Source organism: Esox lucius, chromosome 11 (assembly GCF_011004845.1).
Source record: "Esox lucius isolate fEsoLuc1 chromosome 11, fEsoLuc1.pri, whole genome shotgun sequence".
In the NCBI taxonomy this organism is placed as follows: domain Eukaryota; kingdom Metazoa; phylum Chordata; class Actinopteri; order Esociformes; family Esocidae; genus Esox; species Esox lucius.
The window spans coordinates 1,230,993-1,253,119 of NC_047579.1; the positions used below are offsets into that span (position 1 = coordinate 1,230,993).

Below are 22,127 nucleotides of genomic sequence, written 5' to 3' on the forward strand. Positions count from 1 at the left end.
TTACTGATTTTATGTGACACAGCCCTCAGCCCAGAAAATCTTTTTGAAAGGCAAAAGCTAGAATCCTTACACGTTGTGCCTGACAGACTGATTTACACTTCAAACACATTCTGTCATTCTCAGAGACAAATCTCAAATATATCACTTTGAAGTGAGCAGCTCTCCCCAAGATGAATGATTCAAAATATATCAGGTACACCCACTAATGAGAAGGAATCACTTGCTAAATGTACTGAAACTCCAGTGTATAACAACTCATCAACAGTGACTGACCAGCGAGTTTGGTGAAAACAAAAGCAAACAAACATAATTGTTGATGAAATATTCTAGAATGTTACAGTCACAATTAAATCACTACTGACTTCCTGAAACTATTACTAAGTGTTCTATGGGGGAGAGGCCTACCTATCATCGCCTTGCCCAGAAAGGTAGAGTGGAAGATAAGGCTGGGTAAAGCCAAACAATGGTAAAAATGACAGGTGGAAAGAATACTTGAATTTATGTTGTCAATTGCAGTTCAATTCGGGCAAAATAATGGTTCATTCACTTACTCAAGGGTAGGACAACAGAAATGTTATGTTGTCGGCTATGGAATATGATATAGGGTCACTCAAACCGCGAGGCTCCTAGCAACATCTAACTTAAACTTTTCATCAAATAAAACACATTTTGTTCACAGTATTCTTGCATTTTTAGAATGTGCAGTTTTAAGAAGTCAGTTGGAAAAAGGGATCTATACATAAGGTGTAATGAAAGGAAATTCAAGGCAGATGCCCTCACCTCCAGGGCTTGGGCTTTCTGTTTCATTTTCTCATGGCTCCTGGTCATGTTCATGTCGATCCCGGTGGTGGGTCCAGGACTCAGGCCAAGGGAGGGGGCTGAGCCAACTGACCCATCAGAGAGGACCGGGTCGGTACTGGACAGGGAGTCAGTCCTCAGCAAGGAGTCCGAGGGGTGGTTAGAAGAGATAGGTAGCTTGATCTGAGTGACGGAAAGAAGGAATATACAAATGTGAGAAAAAGAGTGGAAAGAAGCCAGATTGAGAGATGGAGGAATTAAGTTATTTGGGGGAAAGATAAGAGAAAAGTAAAGTGAACGTTAAGGGGTAAAGGAAGAGGAAAGGGTGCAGAAAGTGAGTAATGAAAAACAATAACACAATTGTTTACTTCAGCTCTATGGAGTCCATAAAACAAAGCATCAAACCCCAAAATCACTGCAGTCATTGTTAGCCCTACCTTGATGGGCTTGATGGGTTCCTGGTGCGGTGGGTGCTGTGGCTGTTGTTGATGTTGTAACTGTTGTTGATGATGGTGTTGGTGTAGGTGCTGTTGTTGATGTGGGTGCTGTTGTTCGGGTTGTAGATTCTGCTGTGGTTGAAGGTGATGATGTTGGTGCTGCTGAAAGTGCTGTTGTTGGTGAAACTGCTGTTGAGCTTGTGGTTGATATTGGAGGTTGGGTACTTTGTTCATGTCTCGGTGCATCTCAATCATCCCTTCCTCCTTCCGGCCCCGCCCTCTACCCCGCCCACGACCCCTGCGGGTCTCACCACCCACATTTCCCATCAGACCTCTGCAGTAGGGTGGCTCTGGGAGTGGGCGGATGCGAGGTCGTCCTCTGGGTCGAGGTGGGCCTTCCCGTTTAGGTTTTGTTGGTTTCCTGCCCCGCTTTTTGGGACCGTCGTGGGGTAGGAGCTGAGGAGGGGGGCCAAGAGAGGGGTAGCCAGAAGGGTGGCAGAAGTCCAGGTCACCCATCAGAGGGCTGAGGGAGCTCACCCCAGAGGTGCCTCCGCCTCCAGCCTTCCTACAGCTAGATATAAGGTCGGGGAGGAGGTCGGGGAGCCGTCGGCTGTTTAGGCGGATGTCAGCGGGAACATCTGCCTTGTCCTCGTCATCCTCAAACTCATACTCCTGGGCGTAGTTCTTCTTGGCCTGTGGCTGCGGGTCACGGCGCTGCTTCAGCAGGTGGAAGGAGCTGGTCTTTAGTAGCTTCTTGGGTTTGGAGGAGCAGAATATGGGCGACGTCAGGCCAGCTGGAACAGAACCTCCACCGACACCCGTACCCCCAATCATCTTGTTGGCAGAGCCATCCCCAGGAACTCCCCCAGGACCCCCCATGCCAAGGTTTGGGGTCTGAGACTGAATGAGGCCAAGTTGCTCAGTGTTCACGGTGGACGGGAGCTCGTGGGTCTTTAGCGAGTCCAGGTCCAGGTGCATGGTGCCGTTTTCTGTGTCAGAAAGGCCGTGACAGTACTGCCCGTACCCTTGGTCGCCATGGTGACCCATCATTTCATACCCACCTCCACCACTGCTGGTTTTGGCGCCCTCCAGGCCATCAGGTCCCTGTCCACGGGCCTCTGACATACCTTCCTGCACCCCTTGGCCTGACCCGGTGCCCCCGGAGCAGCTGGACTTGGAATAGTCATCAGAGCAGAACATATCCTCAATGCCAGGAAAGAAAGAGCGATCCTCATCTGGTAAAAGGGAGTCTGGGAAACAAATGGAGGTCAGAGGCACAAACCTCTGCTGCTGCTCCTGCTGTTGCTGGCCCTGGTTTTGTCCAGCTTTCCCCGAAGGGCTCACAGTGTCAAACTGGTGCTCTTTGAGCTGGTCCAACTGGGACTGGGAGAGCTGTGGCTCCTGATCCCTCGGTTGGGAAGGAGGCTGCTGTTGCGGGGGCCCTGAATTGGGCGCCAGGTGGTGGGGGAGTGTTTGGGCATGGGTGTGCTGGTGCGGGAGGCTGTGGTGCGAGTGGGTCTGCTGTTGGTGGTGGACATGTGGGTGGGTGTGGTGTGCACTGAGGTGGTGCATGTGGGAGGGCGTGCTCAAGCCTAGGTCTGGCTCGGACAGAAAGTCGTGAAGCTCGGAGGCAGTTTGTTGAGAGTGATGGGACTGGTGGTGAGGAGGCGGCAGCCTGTGCTGCTGTTGCCTGTGGCGGTCACTACTGCCCCCGTCCCCTCCCCCTACCCCACCTCTCTCTGAGGGCCCTCCACTGTCTCGGCTGTTGGCACGAGACAGGGAGCGCTCCAGCATGTCCAGCGGAGAGACTGAGTTTTGGCTGGCTTGGCTCTGATCTCGCTGGGACCCCCGGGCATAGTGGGCCTCCATTGCCTGGGACTGGAGTTGCAGTTGAAGCTGGGATTGAGACTGGGGTTGAGGATCCCCCCTCGATGATCCGCCAGGCCCTGCCCCTCCACCTGCCCCCATCATGGCTTGCTGAGTCATGGAGTGCTGCTGCTGAGAAGGGACTTGCTGGGTGTCCATCTTGTTGCGGGTGGTGTGGGACAGAACAGACTGCAGCATGTGGGCGGAGGCGGGCTGCTGGGGCTGGTCTGGGGGGGAGTCCATGATTGACATGGAGGACTGGGACTGCCGTGGTTGCTGTTGCAGTTCAGGGGTCTTTCGCAGGTATGGCAGCTCCGACGGATCCGGGGGCTTCTTAAGCTCCATGTGAGGGTGGCCGTGGGAGTGCGAGTGGGCGTGTTGAGAGTGCTGGGGGTGCTGCTGGGGGTGCGATGGGTGCTGGGAATGAGGGGGCTGGCAGTAAGGGTCACCCCTGCCGTAGTGTACTACAGAACCAAGGGAGTCGTGTTGGTGAGGGTGGGGGGCGTGAGGGTGGGGGTGTGACAGGGAGTCCGCTCCCCCTCTTCCTCCACCAGACCCTGCTCCGGACAGCCCTCTCTCGTTCTTGACCTGCTGATGCTGCTGTTTCTTCAGAGAGATCTCCAGCTGGTTCTCCAGGCCGCCTCTACTGTCATTCCCTGTGGTACCGGGGGCCGTGCTGTTGGTGGCGCTGTTGGTCCGGATGACGCTCTGGACGTGGTAGCGCTCCTCTGAGGCTTTGTTAAGGTCATAGGCCAGCCCTTTGCTCCCATCCCTGGCCTGAGAGATGGATTGGGTTGTCTGCTGTTGGGCCCGCTGGGGGTGGTGCTGGGATGGGTGGGGCGTGGGGCTCTGGGCGTGCAGCAAGTGCTGAATCAGGAAGTCATCATCGTCCTCTTCCTCGTCATCTTGGGAGCGCTCTACTCCCATCATGTCAGCATCTGGTTTGAGCTTAGGGGGCGTGGGGTGATAGGGCTGAGACTGGGGGCCTCGGTTATCAGGGTAGCCCTGTGGAGAGGACAGGAAAGCAGGGGAGAGAACGGAGGAGAGATACTTGTTACCCCCGGCTCCCCCGGGGGACTGGGCTGGGCGGGAGGGAGCAGGAGAGTGCATCCCAGGTCGGATGATGCCAGAGTTACCAGAGGAAGAAGGGCTAGAGTCAGGTAGGTGGTACGTGCTGCCTCCTCCACCTCCAGTGCCTCCACCTGCTCCCACGCCTCCACCTCCTGATCCAGCTCCACCCGCACCGGACCCTGCTCCACCACCAGCAGATCCTCCTCCTCCAGTCCCCAGAAGGGCTGGGGAGTGCCCTTGGCCTCCGTAACCCAACGAAGGACTGCCTGCACCACCAAGGGAGGTGGGCATAGAGCCATATCCCGAGTCTGTCCCATAGACCACCTCAGCAGAGAAGGAGCGGCCTCCTGGTCCGAGCCCTCCATATCCTTTCCCTGAACCCCCGGAACCAGAGGTTAGGTCCTGGGCTTGGGGCGAGCTGAAGCCTCCATAGGGTTGGTGAGAGGGGTGGTGTGAGGGAGGGGGCTGGCCAGGGGAGAAGGACTGAGACTGCTGCTGTGGGGGTGTCTGTCCAGGGAGGCCTGCACTGGGCTTGACGGGGGCCACGGGGGAGCCATATGCTGACAGGCAGGGTTTAGAAGGAGTCTGCTGGGTCGGGGCGGAGGAGACCGGAGGAGGGGGTGGAGGAGGAGGAGGAGGAGGGGGAGCGGGCACAGACTGAGGTGCGGGCTGCTGCCTAGAGGTAGCAGACGAGGAACCAGAGGAAGGATTAGGGTTGGAGTTCGAAGAGGACGAGGAGGAAGAGGACGTGGAGGAGGCTGAGGGTGGGGTGTGGGGGGTGTGGGGCGTCCGGGACGACGACGAGCCCGAGGAGGAGTAGCCACTGCTGGAGCTGGAGTTCTTGGGCCCCTTTCCTAGACCGCCGCCTGACCCTGATGAGGAGGTGGCAGAGGAGGGGGTGGAGGACGTGTATGGAGTTTGGATGATGGGGCGGTAAACCTGGTCTGACCGTGGGGAGGGCTTTGGGTCCGCCGATGGGCTCTGTTCCCCCAGTGGGCTGCAGGAAACCCCTCCATGCCGATGGTGGGAGATCTGCTGGTACCCGGATGCCCCACAGCTGAGGTAGTGCTGCAGGGGGTGGGGCGCCGAGGATGAGAGCTGTGATTGGCCTGGGGAAGTGCGCTGGTAGTGTTTGATCACACTGTCCTGCCTTGGGATGGCCCTCTCCTGGGTCTGCTGCGGCTGGGGCGGGGCGGGCGCTGAGGAGAACACGGACGCGTTGTACAACTGGGATGACTGGTCCTGGAGCTGGGAGGACAGCAGGTTGAACTGGGGAGGGGGCAGGTGGCGACCTGATGAGGAGGAGGACTGGGGCTGTGGTGGGCCGGTGGGGTCCTGTGACCCTCTGTAGGAAGCTCCCTGCGAAGTGAGCAAGCGGTCGAAGCCCAAGCTGGACTGGGAGGGCGTCTTGATGTGCAGGAGGGGGTCGTGGGGGGACAGCAGACCATTGGACGTTGGGCTGAAAGTGGGGGAGTCCTGGAGGGAGAGCGAGGTGCTAGGGAAGGAGCGCCCAGAGAATGAAGCTGGGTGCTGATAGGCCGAGAGGGAAGAGGAGGGGAAGGAACCAGATCCAATGAACAGTTCTGGCTGAGTGTGCATCGCTATGGGAAATGGAAAGAGAAAAAGACAGAGAGACAATAAACAAAGGCTAGAAATAACACTTGAATAACACTTGTACTTGAACTCGACTCAGTTGTACTTGACTGGCTAGTACCCTCACCAGTTTGCCAGGAGGGAGTTCGGAATTGAGAGAGGAGGGAAGAGGCAGAGGGGGGAGCCTGCCGACCCTGGGACTCCAGAGCTGAAATCAAGTTCATAACGGATGGGTCTGGGCCTGAAGGACTGGCATGGTGCAGCCCAGTATCAAACAGCCCAGATAAGCCTAGAAAGAAAAGAGGAAAAACAACAGCTTTCAACCAAATAATGCTTCTGTTTATGGTGACCAAGTTCAATAGTTCTTTAACCTCTTTTAGTTCATTCCAAAATTGTTCTGTGTATTTGAACTCTTCCAGGGCTAGCATCCAAACAATTTTCAAGCTCTTGAGTATAATAGGACAAATATGTATTCTAGTGACAGGTATATACTACATGCATACTACCAAACTCCATACCACAACCCTTTGTAATGCAGCAGACCTACTGACATTGATATCAAGTTTCCTGTTTCCCTGGCCGCTTACCTAGACTCCGCCCAGTCCCCCAAGCCCCGCCCTGTCCAGAGCCACCTGGGTGGTGATTGGTTGCGTAGCCCTGCAGAGGGTGGGGTGTGCCATAGGCCTGGCGATGGAGCAGCTCTGAGTCTGGATGGGACGACCTGGAACTCCCATACACCAGGCTAAAGAATGGAATAAAGGACATTTGAGAAATGAATGACTACCTTTTAAAGCAGGTTGAGAGAATGCCAAGAGTGTACAAAACTGTCATCAAGGCAAAGGGTGGATACATTGAAGAATCAAAAATAGAAATGTATTTATATATTTTATAAAAAAATATATTTTATATTTTACAATTGTTAACATCTTATTTGGTTAATAAATTATTCCGTATGTGTTATTTCCTATTTTTCTGTCTTCACTATTATTCTCCAATGTGGAAAATTTTAAAATAAAGTAACTCCCGTGAATCAGTAGGTGTCCAAACTTTTGACTAGTACTGTCTGCCTCAGTCTGTAGTGGCTTTATAGTGTATGTATTTTCATTTGTTAAACAGAAGTAATTCAGTCAAACAATCAATCAGTCAATTATAATTGCTCATTAGGTTTGCTCGCAATAGCAAGCAAGCACATTTATTTATATAGCACAATTCATACATCAAAGCAATTCAATGCGCTTAATAAAGAAAAATAAATAATATAAATATGAAATTAGATAAAAAAAATACTCAAATTAAAACATCAAAATAACATAATAATAATAAAAAATAGAAGGCTAGTGTGGTTAAGTTTAAGTGCTCAGGTTAAGTGTTTTTAACCTGGATTTAAAAATGGATAAGTTTGGGTGACGTCTAAGATCTTCTGGTAGTTTATTCCAGGTGTGTACAACATAACTGATAAATGCAGCTTCTCCATGTTTAGTTTGAACTCTGGGCTCTAATAGCTGACCTGTGTTCATGGATCTAAGAGCCTCGGTTTATATTCTTCAAACATATCAGACGTATTCAGGACCATTCAGAGACTTATAAACTAAATAGGCCAGTTATTCTGTGGAGTTGTGTAGCAGTTGTTTTGTTTTTGGTATGTCTGCTGTATTAATTCACTGCCAAGCTACTATGGGTGTGGTTTGCCCCTCCCTAATTGGTATTAATAACAAACTTAGTCTGCTGGTCAGTGTGCTGCATTGGAGCTTGGCTGATCTACTATGCTCAGAAGTTAAGTGTTTTTTTTTCTTTTTGATGCTTTGTTGGTTTGATAGTTAGAATCAACCGTTTCTTTTCTAGTGGCAGTGTTGTTCCCTGCAACAAAGACTGTCAGCGAAACAGAAACAGAAAGATCTGCCGAGTTGTTCTACAGAGTGAAGACCGTCACCTTCAGGGAAGGTAAGAAAGGAAGATACTCAATCATTTGTACTTTTGTATGTATCTGCTGTCCCATATTAAAAATAAAAGTAAAAAATATTATGTAATATGTCTGCTTCCCGTCCCTGTCGGCTTGTCTACTTGTCATTTTGACTGTCACACCCAATCCCGTGTCCGCAACCTTTCTAACCTTGTGTTCCTAGCCTGGACATCCCAGGTGGAATACCTGCTACCAGACAGTGTTGGAAACTGTCGATCTGCTGTCAACGAACAATGCCCTCCAGACTCAAGACTTTCTGGCCTTTACAGTAACATGAATTTCCCAAGAAAATACAGCTACTCCGACTGCTCTCTCTTCATCTGTGTTTACCCATAACCAAGAGAATCTGGTTGCCGCAGCGGCTACTTGTTTCTTCAAGTTGGAGATTCTCTCTCTTCACTCTTAATCACCTACCCATTTCCTCTTCTGAATTCTATGTCAGTGCAACCCTTCCATTCAAGCTTGACATTGTTGTCATCTATTGTCTTCCTGGTGCTCTTGGTGACTTCCACAATGAGCTTGACATGCTGATCAGATCATTCCTCAATGGTGGCTCACCACTTATATCGGTGGACTTCAACCTACCAAAATCTGCCTTTGAGTGAATTATTTTTTCCACTCCAGCCCTCTGGATCTCACGCATTTATTGTCAATTCCTACTTACTAGGCAGGCAATGCACTCAATCTAATCTTTACTAGATGGTGTCTGTCAACTACTCCCACCACCACTCCACTTGTCTGACCACTTCTTTGTCTGGTTCTCTTTCTCTCTCCTCCACCCCTACACTGTCTATTCAACAAATTAATTGTTATTGAAACATAATACAAACCATATCCTCAACAATGCAACAAACCTATCACAATATACTATTTTTCATTAGGAGAAAAACAAAATATCAAACATCCTATTATCTGTCTATGAATTCTCCCTGAAACAGTAAATTTCATTATGTAGGCTACTGTAAATCATTCTTTGAATTTGTTTACATGCATAGCCTTAACGGGCAAGAATATGGCTATTTATTTGTTATTCATCCTTTGTAATTCATCATGCTTATCAAGTTTACATTCGTAAATCCTCAGATCTTCGCAAATTGGTTGATAATGTGACTTATTTTACCTTCTACATCATCAAAGTAATGTTAAACTTAAAACAAAATTAGAATGGATTAATCTGTTGCTAATTTAAGTGTGGTGCAGGCTACCTTTGGCCGGACCGCGTAAGCAAATGTCTCTTACATACTGACTGACTGAGTCTGTCAACCTAATTAAATAGTGTAGTAGTTACATACGCGGGCTATAGAACAACAGGCTCCGCGTTCAACTCCCGTAACAGTCAAATCACATTGTGCCTGAGATTCAGGACAGACAAGAACTTGGCTGACCATAACCTTAAGTAGCTATGTAATAGGAAGCCGAAAAAACTGTTCTAGTGGATATCAGGATTTTTTCAGGATATACAAATACTTTTCTGCCTACACAATTCTCTCGTCTTTTTACTTGACAAAAAAGTTATCGTCTTCTATATTGATATATACTAAAAGTAATTCACGAACGGCTAATTAGCTGTTAAAACAGCCAGTGGTAAAAGAGGATTTTTTTCAGAATAGATAAAAACATCGCTGTCTACAACCTGTAGCTACGGTAAGCCTAAAATGAAACTGTTTACTGTAGTGATAGCCAAACGAGGCTTCATTAGCATTATTTTAGCAGCAGGATATTATGCTGGCAGCACTCATATTTTCATTATCACAATAAAAGCCATCATTGAACTTTATGAGGCCATTTAGTTAACAATCTAGTATGTAAAAAAAGAACAGACAATAACAAAATTTGGAACGGACATTAAACATAAAATGACAGACTAGATTGACAGAATAGATTGTTAACTAAATCGCCTTATATGATGGCTTTTATTTTGTAAAATAAAATCTCAGTTAGCGCTGCTAGCATAATATCCTGCTGCTAGAAGAACGGCCATCACTAGTTTACTGTTATATTGCGACTATTTCTGGTGGTTTTCGAATAATGTCTTAGGACTTCTTCAGGGTAGTCAAACACTTCCCTGGCTACACCATTCTCTCGTTTTTTCACTTGAAGTAAAAGTCTGTTATCGTCACCTATATTGATACAGTAGTTATTGTATAAATGTAATTCACGAATGGCTAATAAACTGTTAAAACGGACAGTGGCAAAAGCCATACAGTTAATAGATCCTATTTGTGGTGGAGGTAAACTTAATAAGAAATGTTACTAAGTTTAACACAATGCGTAATGGCGTCTAACGAAATATTCACAATCAACACTTTCTATTGCAGGAGGACTGAACTAGGCTTGCCTGGCTTCTTGTTATAGCCTGTGTTGAAATAATCGTTTTTTTCGTATTGAAATAAGACATTCAGTATAACTACATTTTTGTATTCTTAATTAGACATTTAAGACAAACAATTTCTGTAATATATATATTTTTTTAGAAGTATATAATTTACTATATAATTTGATAACGACACAGTAGATGAACTGATGCTGTTGCTGGCAGGAGATTCTGCGATGGAGAATGTACATGCTAATAGGCACATTTCGTATGCTAATAGGCGCCAAACGACGTTCGGCTCTGGGAGAAACTGGGGGTCTGAAAGGCCTGGTGGTTCTAGTGTCAAACCTCTGCCTCCTCCCCCGCCATCTTCCCTCTCTGCAGATGCCTTTGTCACCCACCTTCAAAAGTAGATTGATGATATCCATACCTCATTCACTCAGCCTAGCAGGCCATTTGGTCACTCAAACACCAAACTTGGCCACACATTAACCACTTTTTTCTAGCTCTTACCAAATCATATCCTGCCGCTAGAGATGGCTAGTTGCCCACCACCATGCCATCTTGACCATATCCACTCCTCCCTTCTCCATACCAGTTCAGGAGACGTCCCATTCCTCAACTCCCTCATCAACTCTGAGCTGAGCACGCTGTGTCCCAACAGACATCAATGTGGCCAGAGTAGCTCCCCTCTTAAAGAAACCAGCACTTGACCCCTCTGTTGTCAAAAACTACAGGCCGGTATCTCGCCTGTGTTTCCTTTCCAAGACACATGAGTGTGCTATCTCCACCTAACTCTTCTTACCTCTCTGAGAACAATCTCCTTGACCCTAACCAGTCAAGACTCAGAATGGGACACTCCACCAATGCCGCGTTTTCACTGGTGCTTTACCCCGGCACTTGGGTCACACCGGTGATTTATGCTAATGTTGGCTCCAGACTTTCCTGTTTCCACTATATATTTGGTGCCAAGGACTTAAGGAGAAGCGCAGGTGGGGAGGGAGGAGTAAACTATCAACGCAATTTAGCTTTCCGGTTACAAAAATAAAAGGCGATATTTTTTTGGTAGTAAAATAAAATAAACAATAACACCATGCTCAGTTTGTTTACAAAACGGCGTTTGAGCTTGAATTATAAAACAAATTTTTCCTCAAAATCCTCTAACCGGCTCCTTCTCCACCTACACTCGTAACTGTAAGCCAGTGCATTCATTATTTAGTTTGATAAGTATTTTGTCAAAACTATCTACCTTTAATAGGATTTGGGAGAATTCTGAGGTAATTTTAGGATGTAATAGGGTCTGCAGGCAACGTCTTGATCTCAGCGCTCCATTTTTCTATTGAATGGTATCGTATCACCTTCGGTTGTTACAACTCTTTCCATTGTGAGTCTTTGCTTCCCTGTACTGTTGCTTTATTTTCTTTATTTTATCAGGGATCTGTTTGTTAGATTGGATTAAACCATTACGAGAAGCCAAAAGCATATGCTACTCGCCATTTGAATAGAACATCATGCCGCGTTTTCACACCACATCACGCATCAATCTGCAAACTCCGCCCTAAGCCCTAAAGTCCAGGGCTTGGCACCAAGTGGGAGCCGGGGTACTCGGCCATGGCGTAGTGGCCGACTGTCCCTGGGCCGTGTCAATCAAAAAATCTTGACTTTAGGGTAAAACACCAGTGTTTGGCATCAATGGAAACACTGCACCAGATTGGTCTCCTATGTGTAAGCTCTTCTTACTGCCCACACTAACTCTATATCCTCTGTTCTCATCCTCATGGATATATCTGCTGCCTATGACACTGTCAACCATAGCTTCCTTCTTTCCTCCCTCTCTGACTTGGGCATCTCATGCTCTGTTCAGTCTTGGATTGCGTCATACCTGGTAGACCTCTCCAACCAGGTGACGTGGAGAGGATCGGTGTCTGCTGTGTGGCCTCTTACTAATGGTGTTCCCCAGGGCTCGGTTCTTGGCCCTTGTCCATCATGGTTGACCACCTCACAGTGTCCTCCTCCCAGAGCACAAAGAACCTTGGGTGTCCCTCGATGACACGCTGTAATTCTCTGCTAACATCAAGGCAGGGCTCCTGCAGGTTCATGTTCTACAACATACATAGTGTATGACCATACCTCACTCAGGATTACTCCAACTCACTCTTGATGGGGTTCCCAGCATGTGCAAGCAAACCCAATCAACAGAATGCAGCAGACCGATTGGTGTTCAACCTTCCCAAGTTCTCCCATGTCACCCTGCTTCTTCGCACATTATACTGGCTCCCAGTTGAAGCTCAAATCCGCTTCAATGCTATGATTCTAGCTTACAGAGCAACAAGAGAAGCTTCTCCTTGCTATCTTCATGCAACAGTAAAACCCTACATTGTTATCCGGGGTTTTCATTCAGCTACATCTGGGCTCTTGACTGTTCCACCCTTTCGAGGCAGTTCCCGATCTGCACAGTCAAAACTCTTTTCTGTCCTGGCACTTTAATGGTGGAACCTGCTTCCCTTAGAGGCGAGGATAGCAGAGCCTCAACCTATTTTCCAAAAACACCTGAAAATGTAACTTTTCACAGAGTACTTAAAATTGTTCCACATGCCACACCATCTCTTTGACATTTGTTCACTTTTGTTCAAGTTTTATGTTTATACATTTGTGGGGTCTACTTCCAGCACTTACCTTCGCCAATAATGAATTAATTCATTAGAATGCACTTACTACTAAACTGTGTGGTTGTTTCACCTAGTTCTCTTAAAATGTATGCAATTACTGAAAGAGACTCTGGATAAGAGCGTCTGCTAAATGACTAAAATGTAAATTCAATCTGAGTAGTTACCTACTACAATCCAATTCAGGTTTTATACTAAGGAAATGAAAATATTATGCCCTTTTCAAAAGAGCAATGACATGTATTTATTTTATTTATTTATCTATTGATGATATCCAGAGAACTGCAAGTTTTCTGTTGTATCTGCTAATTAATTACCTCAAATCCCAGGTCTAAATTAATTTCTTATCACTAGTGGAAATAAAGCTGGTACAGATTTTAATTTTGGGTGTATACGTAAATTGAGGTAAGAAAACAATTGTGCGATCAGAACACAACCCATCATTGTCAATTGGACCAACATACAGCAATTTTCTTAAAATCCTAGAGCATTTAGCAATAACCATACATACACTCACCTAAAGGATTATTAGGAACACCATACTAATACTGTGTTTGACCCCCTTTCGCCTTCAGAACTGCCTTAATTCTACGTGGCATTGATTCAACAAGGTGCTGAAAGCATTCTTTAGAAATGTTGGCCCATATTGATAGGATAGCATCTTGCAGTTGATGGAGATTTGTGGGATGCACATCCAGGGCACGAAGTTCCCGTTCCACCACATCCCAAAGATGCTCTATTGGGTTGAGATCTGGTGACTGTGGGGGCCATTTCAGTACAGTGAACTCATTGTTATGTTCAAGAAACCAATTTGAAATGATTCGAGCTCTGGACATGGTGCATTATCCTGCTGGAAGTAGCCATCAGAGCATGGGTACATGGTGGTCATAAAGGGATGGACATGGTCAGAAACAATGCTCAGGTAGGCCGTGGCATTTAAACAATGCCCAATTGGCACTAAGGGGCCTGTAGTGTGCCAAGAAAACATCCCCCACACCATTACTACACCACCACCAGCCTGCACAGTGGTAACAAGGCATGATGGATCCATGTTCTCATTCTGTTTACACCAAATTCTGACTCTACCATCTGAATGTCTCAACAGAAATCGAGACTCATCAGACCAGGCAACATTCTTCCAGTCTTCAACTGTCCAATTTTGGTGAGCTCGTGCAAATTGTAGCCTCTTTTCCCTATTTGTAGTGGAGATGAGTGGTACCCGGTGGGGTCTTCTGCTGTTGTAGCCCATCCGCCTCAAGGTTGTGCGTGTTGTGGCTTCACAAATGCTTTGCTGCATACCTCGGTTGTAACGAGTGGTTATTTCAGTCAAAGTTGCTCTTCTATCAGCTTGAATCACTCAGCTCATTCTCCTCTGACCTCTAGCATCAACAAGGCATTTTCGCCCACAGGACTGCCGCATATACTGGATGTTTTTCCCTTTTCACACCATTCTTTGTAAACCCTAGAAATGGTTGTGCGTGAAAATCCCAGTAACTGAGCAGATTGTGAAATACTCAGACCGGCCCATCTGGCACCAACAACCATGCCACGCTCAAAATTGCTTAAATCACCTTTCTTTCCCATTCTGACATTCAGTTTGGAGTTCAGGAGATTGTCTTGACCAGGACCACACCCATAAATGCATTGAAGCAACTGCCATGTGATTGGTTGATTAGATAATTGCATTAATGAGAAATTGAACAGGTGTTCCTAATAATCCTTTAGGTGAGTGTATGTCTAATAAGTGAAAATAGCACAGAAAATACAAATAAATAGTAAATTTCCACCAGCATCCAGCAAAATGGGGATGGCAGGGAAAATGGTGTCTTTTTGTTGGTAGGAAAGTGTGAGGAAATCAGTAAATGGGCTCTATTTATGCACCTACAGTGGATATAAAAAGTCTACACACCCCTGTTAAAATTATTGCGATGTAAAAGAATGAGACAAAGATAAATCATGTCAGAACTTTTTCCACCTTTAATGTGACCTATAATGTGAACAATTCAATTGAAAGACAAACTGAAATCTTTGAGGAAAGAAAATTATTACAAAAACTCAAAATAACCTGGTTGCATAAGTGTGCACATCCTTAAACTAATACTCTGTTTAAACACCTTTTGATTTGATTCCAGCACTCAGTCTTTTTGGGTAGGAGTCTATTAGCATGGCACATCTTAAAGTGGCAATATTTGCCCACTATTCTTTGCAAAAGCACTCCAAATCTGTCAGATTGTGAGGACATCTCCTGTGCAAAGCCCTTTTCAGATCACCTCACATATGTTCAATTGGATTCAGGTCTGGGCTCTGGCTGGGCAATTGCAAAACGTTATTCTTTTGTGGATTTGGATGTGTGCTTTTGGTTGTTGTTGTGCTGAAAGGTGAACTTCCTCTTCTTCTTCAGCCTTCTAACGGATGCCTGAAGGTTTCGTGCCAAAATTGCCTGGTATTTGGAACTGTTCATAATTCCCTCCACCCTGACTAAGGCACCGGTTCCAGCTGAAGAAAAACAGCCCAAAGCATGATGCTGCCACCACCATGCTTCACAGTGGGTATGGTGTTCTTAGGGTGATGTGCAGTGTTGTTTTTGAGCCCAACATACCTTTTGGAATTAGGGCCAGAAAGTTCAACCTTGGTTTCATCAGACCATAACACATTTTCCCACGTGCTTTTGGGAGACTTGATGTTTGTTTGTGCAAACTTCAGCCGGGCTTGGATGTGTTTCTTTGTAAGAAAACACTTCATTCTTTCCACCCTACCCAATTGCCCAATCATATGAAGAATACGGGAGATTGTTGTCACATGTAGCATACAGCCAGTACTTGCCAGAAATACCTGCAGTTCCTTTAATGTTGCTGTAGTCCTCTTGGAAGCCTCCCTGACCAGTTTTTTTCTCATCTTTTCATTAATTTCAGAGGGACATCCAGTTCTTGGTAATGTCTCTGTTGTGCCATATTTTCTCCACTTGATGATGACTGTCTTCACTGTGTTCCATGGTATATCTAATGATTTGGAAATTATTTTGTACCCTTCTCCTGACTGATATCTTTCAACAATCAGATCCCTATGATGCTTTGGAAGCTCTCTGCGGACCATGTCTTTTGCTCTGAGATGCAACAAAGAAATTATCAGGAAACTCCTACCAGAACAGCTGAACTTTATTTGTGATTATTCATAGTCTCTTTAAATGATGGCAGGTGTGTAATGACTCCTATTAAACATGAGTTTGAATGTGATTGGTTAATTCTGAACACAGCCACATCCCCAGTTATAAGAGGGTGTGTACACTTATGCAACCAGGTTATTGTAAGGTTTTCATTTAAATGTTTAGTTTTTCAATTTAATTGTTCATATTATAGGTCACATTAAAAGTGGAAAACGTTCTGACATGATTTATCTTTGTCTCATTCTTTTACATCACAAAAACCTGGCATTTTAACAGGGGTGTGTAGAATTTTTATATCCACTGTAGATGAGATAGACAACTCCTTTTGCTTTCTGGTCCCCAACTGACAGTGTCTTTGGTGATGGATTGGCTGAATGTCCCCATACTCTCTCTGGGTTTATTTACTTAGATGCACTCCATAAAGGGGCGATCTTGCACTTTCAATCCCAAAGCATATGTGCTGGTCTAACTCTTTACCAGGATACCCTAAAACTGAACAGAGTTATAACTGGAAGCAGCAGTTGGAAAAACGTCTGAAAGACACGTTTAACAATCCTCCCGCCTCCAATCGATTACTTGTACAGAGGGAAAACAAATGTGGATCCCTAGTCCAAACTAAATGCACTACTTTGCGCAGAGCCCTGTAGATACAGGTGAACAGTATGTAGGGAAGGAATGCTATTTGGGAGGCAGGCAGAGTAGAAGACAACAGAAACAGAACAGAAATCAAATGTTGGTAATTTCTGTCAACATGAAGTTACAAAAATGAAATGATATTTAAATTATATTTGTTCATTCATAACTGTGAAAGAATCTCAAATTTCTGGACAACCAACAACATTATAAACTGTGTATTCATGAAGTCCTGCAATTGATTGGCCAACACTGTAAAAAAACAAAAAACAATCATGTGCCACCTTAGCTGATTGGCAGTACTGTTCACCAGTAATGCATAAAACATTAACAGTGGTTATGGCTTGACAACAAGGTGGTGAGATGAAATCCATAGTGGATTCATTGATAAAAGCGTGGTTTCTGTCAGTGTGTCTCGGTCACTGACTCTTCCTCAGCAGCAGCCGTGCTAAACTTAGCCATGGCTTGATTAGCGTACGCCACGCTCTGACTCAGGAGTGTGATCATGTGTGCGTGTGTGTATACGAGCAGTGGGTTTCCTCTCTCTGAATATGACCCCGGTCAACGTGTACAGCATGACACATTCATATTTTATATGGAAATCTTCAACACAATATGAATATTTACGTTGAGATGCATTATATTTTACTCTACCCTAAACCTTCAGTATATACAGTTCAGGAGATGGTTTAACTGAACCGAATGGTTGAGAAACTACAGATTATATAAATTCAGACAGAGTCCGATAAACTACTAATGTGTTCCCAGCATAGCCACCCACAAACATATTGGAATGTATAAAACTACGGGAAAGAGACTGTCATAAAATAAGTTGCTTAAATACTCATTAAGATTTTATGCTCAACAAAGTAACAAAAGTAGTTTATTCTAACAAGCAGTTATAGAAATATATATTTTTTTGTATCTTTATCAGGAAAAATCAACAGTTTCTTAACATTCTGAAAACATTGGGAGGGATCTTGGACCATTCCACCATACAAAATCGTTCCAGATCCTTGAAATTCATTGTCTGCGCTTATGGCGCTCATCCAACACTAAATCCATCTACTAGTGCGTGTATGGCCAATAAGCACTATTTTCATGTCATCTGACCATAGGACCACCTGCAGCTTGAAAAACTACATTGGGACTTGAACAGGAACCAAGGCTATGGTCAGATTATATGAAAATCTATGGGAGATGTGCAGAAAAGTATTTTATACCTACAGTATATTGTTGTGGAACCTTGATGTTATGAGGCTGTTTTGCTTCCACTTGTTATAGGCACCTTGTTAAGGTCAACAGCATCATAAACTTTACCAACAACAGGACATTTCAGTCAAAAACCTGCCTCTCTCCATGGTGTGCTTTTTCCATAGTGCTATCTTTCTGAGAAAAGAAATATTGATTTTATTTAGTCAATTGTGTTAGAACATAATTATATGACAAATAATACATTAAAATGAATTGCATACAATATAGCTCTGTATTTATTTTAGAGTCTTTTTTGCTCATCCTTACCACAGGTGCAAATTATTTTAGATGGGTCTGTATATGTATATTGAGAATTGAATGACCTAAGCAAAGAAATCAATAGTATGTATTTAGATGAGTACTAATCTCTGGTACTGCTCGGATGCAATTTTTCAAATGAGCGAACAACCTCTCTGCATTTTTGTCTCCATCTTTTCTCTACCGACTTCTCTATCGGCTCACACACATTCCTTTCCTTATTTCACTCCTTCCTTTCCCCCATTTCCCCTCTCTGTCATCTCTTTCTTCAAGCTGTCATCTGCTCTCCATGTCCTCTACTGCAAATTCAAATGATCGTTCTCTTTTTTCCTTTCTTTTTCTCTCCTCTAACCTTACTCCTGTAACCTCACTACATCTCTTTTGCCATCACCATTCCCTCCTCCGCATTCCAACTCTCTGTCGGGCAGTATAACCATGATGGAGTGAGCTGCAGTCCTCAAGATTGTGAAAGAAGGGATGAATAAAGAAGGGGGAGCTATTAATCCTTTATTAAGGCTGCTTTCGCAGTCAACTGCTGTTCATTTCACCCAGCCGTTCCATCCGGGCAGGTGTATGATGATAATGGACTCACTAGTTTAATACACTAGAAGTCTGTCATCTAAAGAAATGCCTGGTACTAGTATGAGCTTTGTAAGAAATTAGATTACTGAGCTAAGCAAATGTTGCAGGTATTCTGCTGGTATTACTGCTATAGTTTGTTGAGTGCTGCAGAGAGCATGTATTGGAAATCCACTGAATTTACAATTGAATGTAATGCCAATGTGTCCGACAACCAAAATCCTTTAAAGGCTACCTTCAAATATTTGTAGGTATTGAACTAAAATAGGTTCAACCAGGGTGACATACTATCATTCAAATATGTATTGTAATAAATGTTTCCTTAAATGTAATACACTTACATGGCTAAAAAGAAAACATCCATGTAACACTGGTTACGGTTTAACCTCCCTATTACCTTACAGAGTTAAGACAATAGTGGTACAATTTCTGTTCCTTGCTATCCTATCATCATAAGAACACCTGGATTACATCAAACTGCCTGTGGGTTTGGAGGTGTCCTTGACTCTGGAATTCAGCCATAAACAACTGACCACGAGGCTAGACTAGCTCAGGTCTCCACTGACCAGCACAAGAACAAATGGGTTGCATGTTTTATTTTATTTTGGGCCTTAATACTGGTACTCCTTGGTTCATAATAGATCAAATGTATATCACGGACACTTGGCAAGGTTACATACAGTAGTAGACTATTCAGCATAAACAATTACTTTAATTAGAATTTGTGCAGTGTTTTGATCATTTGATAATATAAGGCCTACCCGATGTAGCCCCCAGATTTCTTCAACAATATGACAATACTTTACCACAAAATAACATGTGATTCAGGGCTTTGCATTTGACTTGCAGCAATTGAGCAATTACTCCATAGACGCTCAGTCAGCAACATTTTCCTTTGGGACTAATAAGTGAGAGTTATGTACCCTGCTACCAGTATGCATTTGCATTTTTTTCATTGTAAATCTTATCGCAAATCAGAAATTTCACAGTATAGTGTTTCATTTCCAATTGGTCTTTACTGCGAGCTAAACTGTACCAACATGTAAAGCACACACTGTAGCAAGATTGATTTTGGTTGTCACGGCGACGACTCGTAATGTGCTTAGCCGGGTCGCCTTTGAACTATAAGTAGGCCGCGGTTCATTAAAACGAGGAGACAATTGCTTTTTAAGACACACAATCACCTTCCAATTGGAACGATCGCAAACTGTATAATTTACTTTTAGTTCATGCGTTAATAAAAATAAACAATTATTTCGGTAAGTTATCAGTAGCTGACGTTCGTCTAACTTAACTAGCTAGGTAGTTAGCATGCTAGCTACCGGGTACTGTAGCGAGTTCCAGCAAACATTACTCAAGCCAGCGTCTTAGCTGATTTCATTTATTTGATTTCGATTATTTTCGTTTTTACTTTGTAAACAACGATATGCGGCACTGAATCAGTATACACAACCATGTAACCTTAAGTTAAACTAACGTTAGCAAAGGTAGGACAACAGTTAGTTACCTGCCCTTTGTAGCTAGCTTGCTTTACCCGAAAATGGCTAGCTAGCAATCGTGTAAGTGGATGTATCTCACATGATTGAAGATACACTAGGTAAAAAAAAAAACGTTTTAATACAACTACTGACCTGGGTAATTGTCATTACACAAATACGCCTGTCACAAACGAATGAAGTTAGTTATTGCACAAGGGGTGTACCAATTTGTCCACGCTCAATAATACAATCGCTCTGCTTAAGGCTATCTAGGGGTTATTATTCCAATATACTGAAAAGTATTAAATCCATGCTGCAGCAGCTTCAATTGGATTTCATGTACTCGAAGCATACTAGCTGTCACTAAATGTTCCATGTTATTAGTCAGCAAAGTTAGGGAATGTTTTTACCATATTGTTAGATGATAGCTGCATTTATTTAGCCTTCAGTGAATTTGTGAATTGTATTACAGACGGGGAAAGGCAACCCTGCGCCACTATAACTAACATAAAGCCTTTTCATTTGTGAACAGTAGCAATCAGCCTACAATAGCGTTGATCAAACCACTGCAATTGAATCATACAAATAATGTAATTTTTATAGCTAATTATGACCACCGATTGCTTTGTAAACATATGTCATCAGAGCCTTATTAGGGACAACCAAGAAGGCAATGCATAGATATTACGGTATATTGTGGGAGAAGAAAAAAAAATTAAGCAAATTTCATGACATTTTCCCCCTTAATTTCCGATGGTACACTAGACAGCTATAGCGGTATCCTCCAAGTCTAACCCATCCCCCCTTTTTTCGCCCCTCTTCCCCCCTCTTTTTTTCTGTCTCAGTCTACCTTCCGTATCACGCATTAACTCTCAATCGCATTCCTTGCATTTTCAAGACAACCCTTCCCCCGCCCCCCTTCCCTTTCTTGCTAATGACAATACTGATAGCCTAGCAATAGCCTACACCTGGCGCTTGCAAACAATGTAATCTAGGTATGTATACAAATGCAGTAAGAACGACTGAGTGAGCACGGGTTACCTCTGTCGGCATGGGTATTGTTACAGCAAGCAAAGCGTATTTATGCATCAAATGTATAAGGGTGCACATGCACGGGTACACATGCTTACCTTGCCTTCGCCGATCTCTCGTAACTCCATCCCGTACCAGCGCCCAAATCACCGAATCCTGTACCAGGATAATTTCTATCCATTAAAGAAAAGATGAGGGATGAAGATGAGAGATAGTGAGGGGGAAGGGGAGGGAGATGTCTTAAATTATCGCACGCTATCACTCCCTGTGTCCTTTTTTCCCTCTGTTCAGTGTCTGTTTATTTCTCCCGATTCACTAGCAAGCCCTCAAGACTGGGACCAGCACGGAGGGGGAGAGGAATGGAGGGGAGGAGAAGGAGGGGGAGATGGAGGATACAGAGAGGGGAGGAGGGGGGGGTCACACCAACCACCACCACAAAAATCCGGTTTCTTGCTTCCCTCCCTCTTTAGCCCCCCTATATATTTCAATGTCTATTGTCCTCCTCGCCACAACCAGCGGTTCAGCTGATCATAGCGCGTAGCCTTAACCAGCATGTGTACAGCAAAAATATTTTATGCACATTTATCACTATAGTGGCTGAAGCGCGCAACCGCATACCAGCATCTGTCGCCATCATTGTTGAATAGACCTATTGGTTGCTTTTCTAAAATATGGGGGATTCATTCAGTTTTCTGCATCAGTGTCTATTGTTGATACTTTGCCTAGTAATTTAGTCATACCCTCTCTTCAATATTGGTACCGCGCATCAAAGTATAAATAATTACGTAGGCCTCGCGTTCCCTTTCGTGAAAAAATATAAATAGAAAAGAGAAGATTGAAACTAGGTTTTGGGCGTTCTGCGATCTTGACGTGGGGGTTTCACCTTAGGCCTGGTCACGAGCTATTTCGGTCATTTTGTTCTAAAGACGCCATTTTTGAGAGCGACTGACTGGCTGCTGGCTGGCTGGCTCGCGCGTTCGCACACTCCCTCCCTTTCCTTACTCAAACGCTCACTCTCCCTTTCC

General features: G+C 44.6%; 1 protein-coding gene across 1 annotated transcript in view; it reads right to left on the minus strand.

Annotated features, from left to right (window-relative positions):
• prr12b (proline rich 12b) overlaps nucleotides 1-21,476 on the minus strand; it is a 51,476-nt gene extending 30,000 nt beyond the window's left edge. The window contains exons 1-5 of the mRNA XM_034295573.1: nucleotides 21,201-21,476; nucleotides 6,353-6,507; nucleotides 5,893-6,054; nucleotides 1,236-5,773; nucleotides 781-981 (exon numbers count right to left, since the gene is read on the minus strand). Of these exons, the coding sequence (XP_034151464.1) occupies nucleotides 781-981; nucleotides 1,236-5,773; nucleotides 5,893-6,054; nucleotides 6,353-6,507; nucleotides 21,201-21,283 (5,139 nt within the window). The 5' untranslated portion in view covers nucleotides 21,284-21,476. The remainder of the gene's footprint in view (nucleotides 1-780; nucleotides 982-1,235; nucleotides 5,774-5,892; nucleotides 6,055-6,352; nucleotides 6,508-21,200) is intronic.
• Nucleotides 21,477-22,127: the final 651 nt, after the last annotated feature.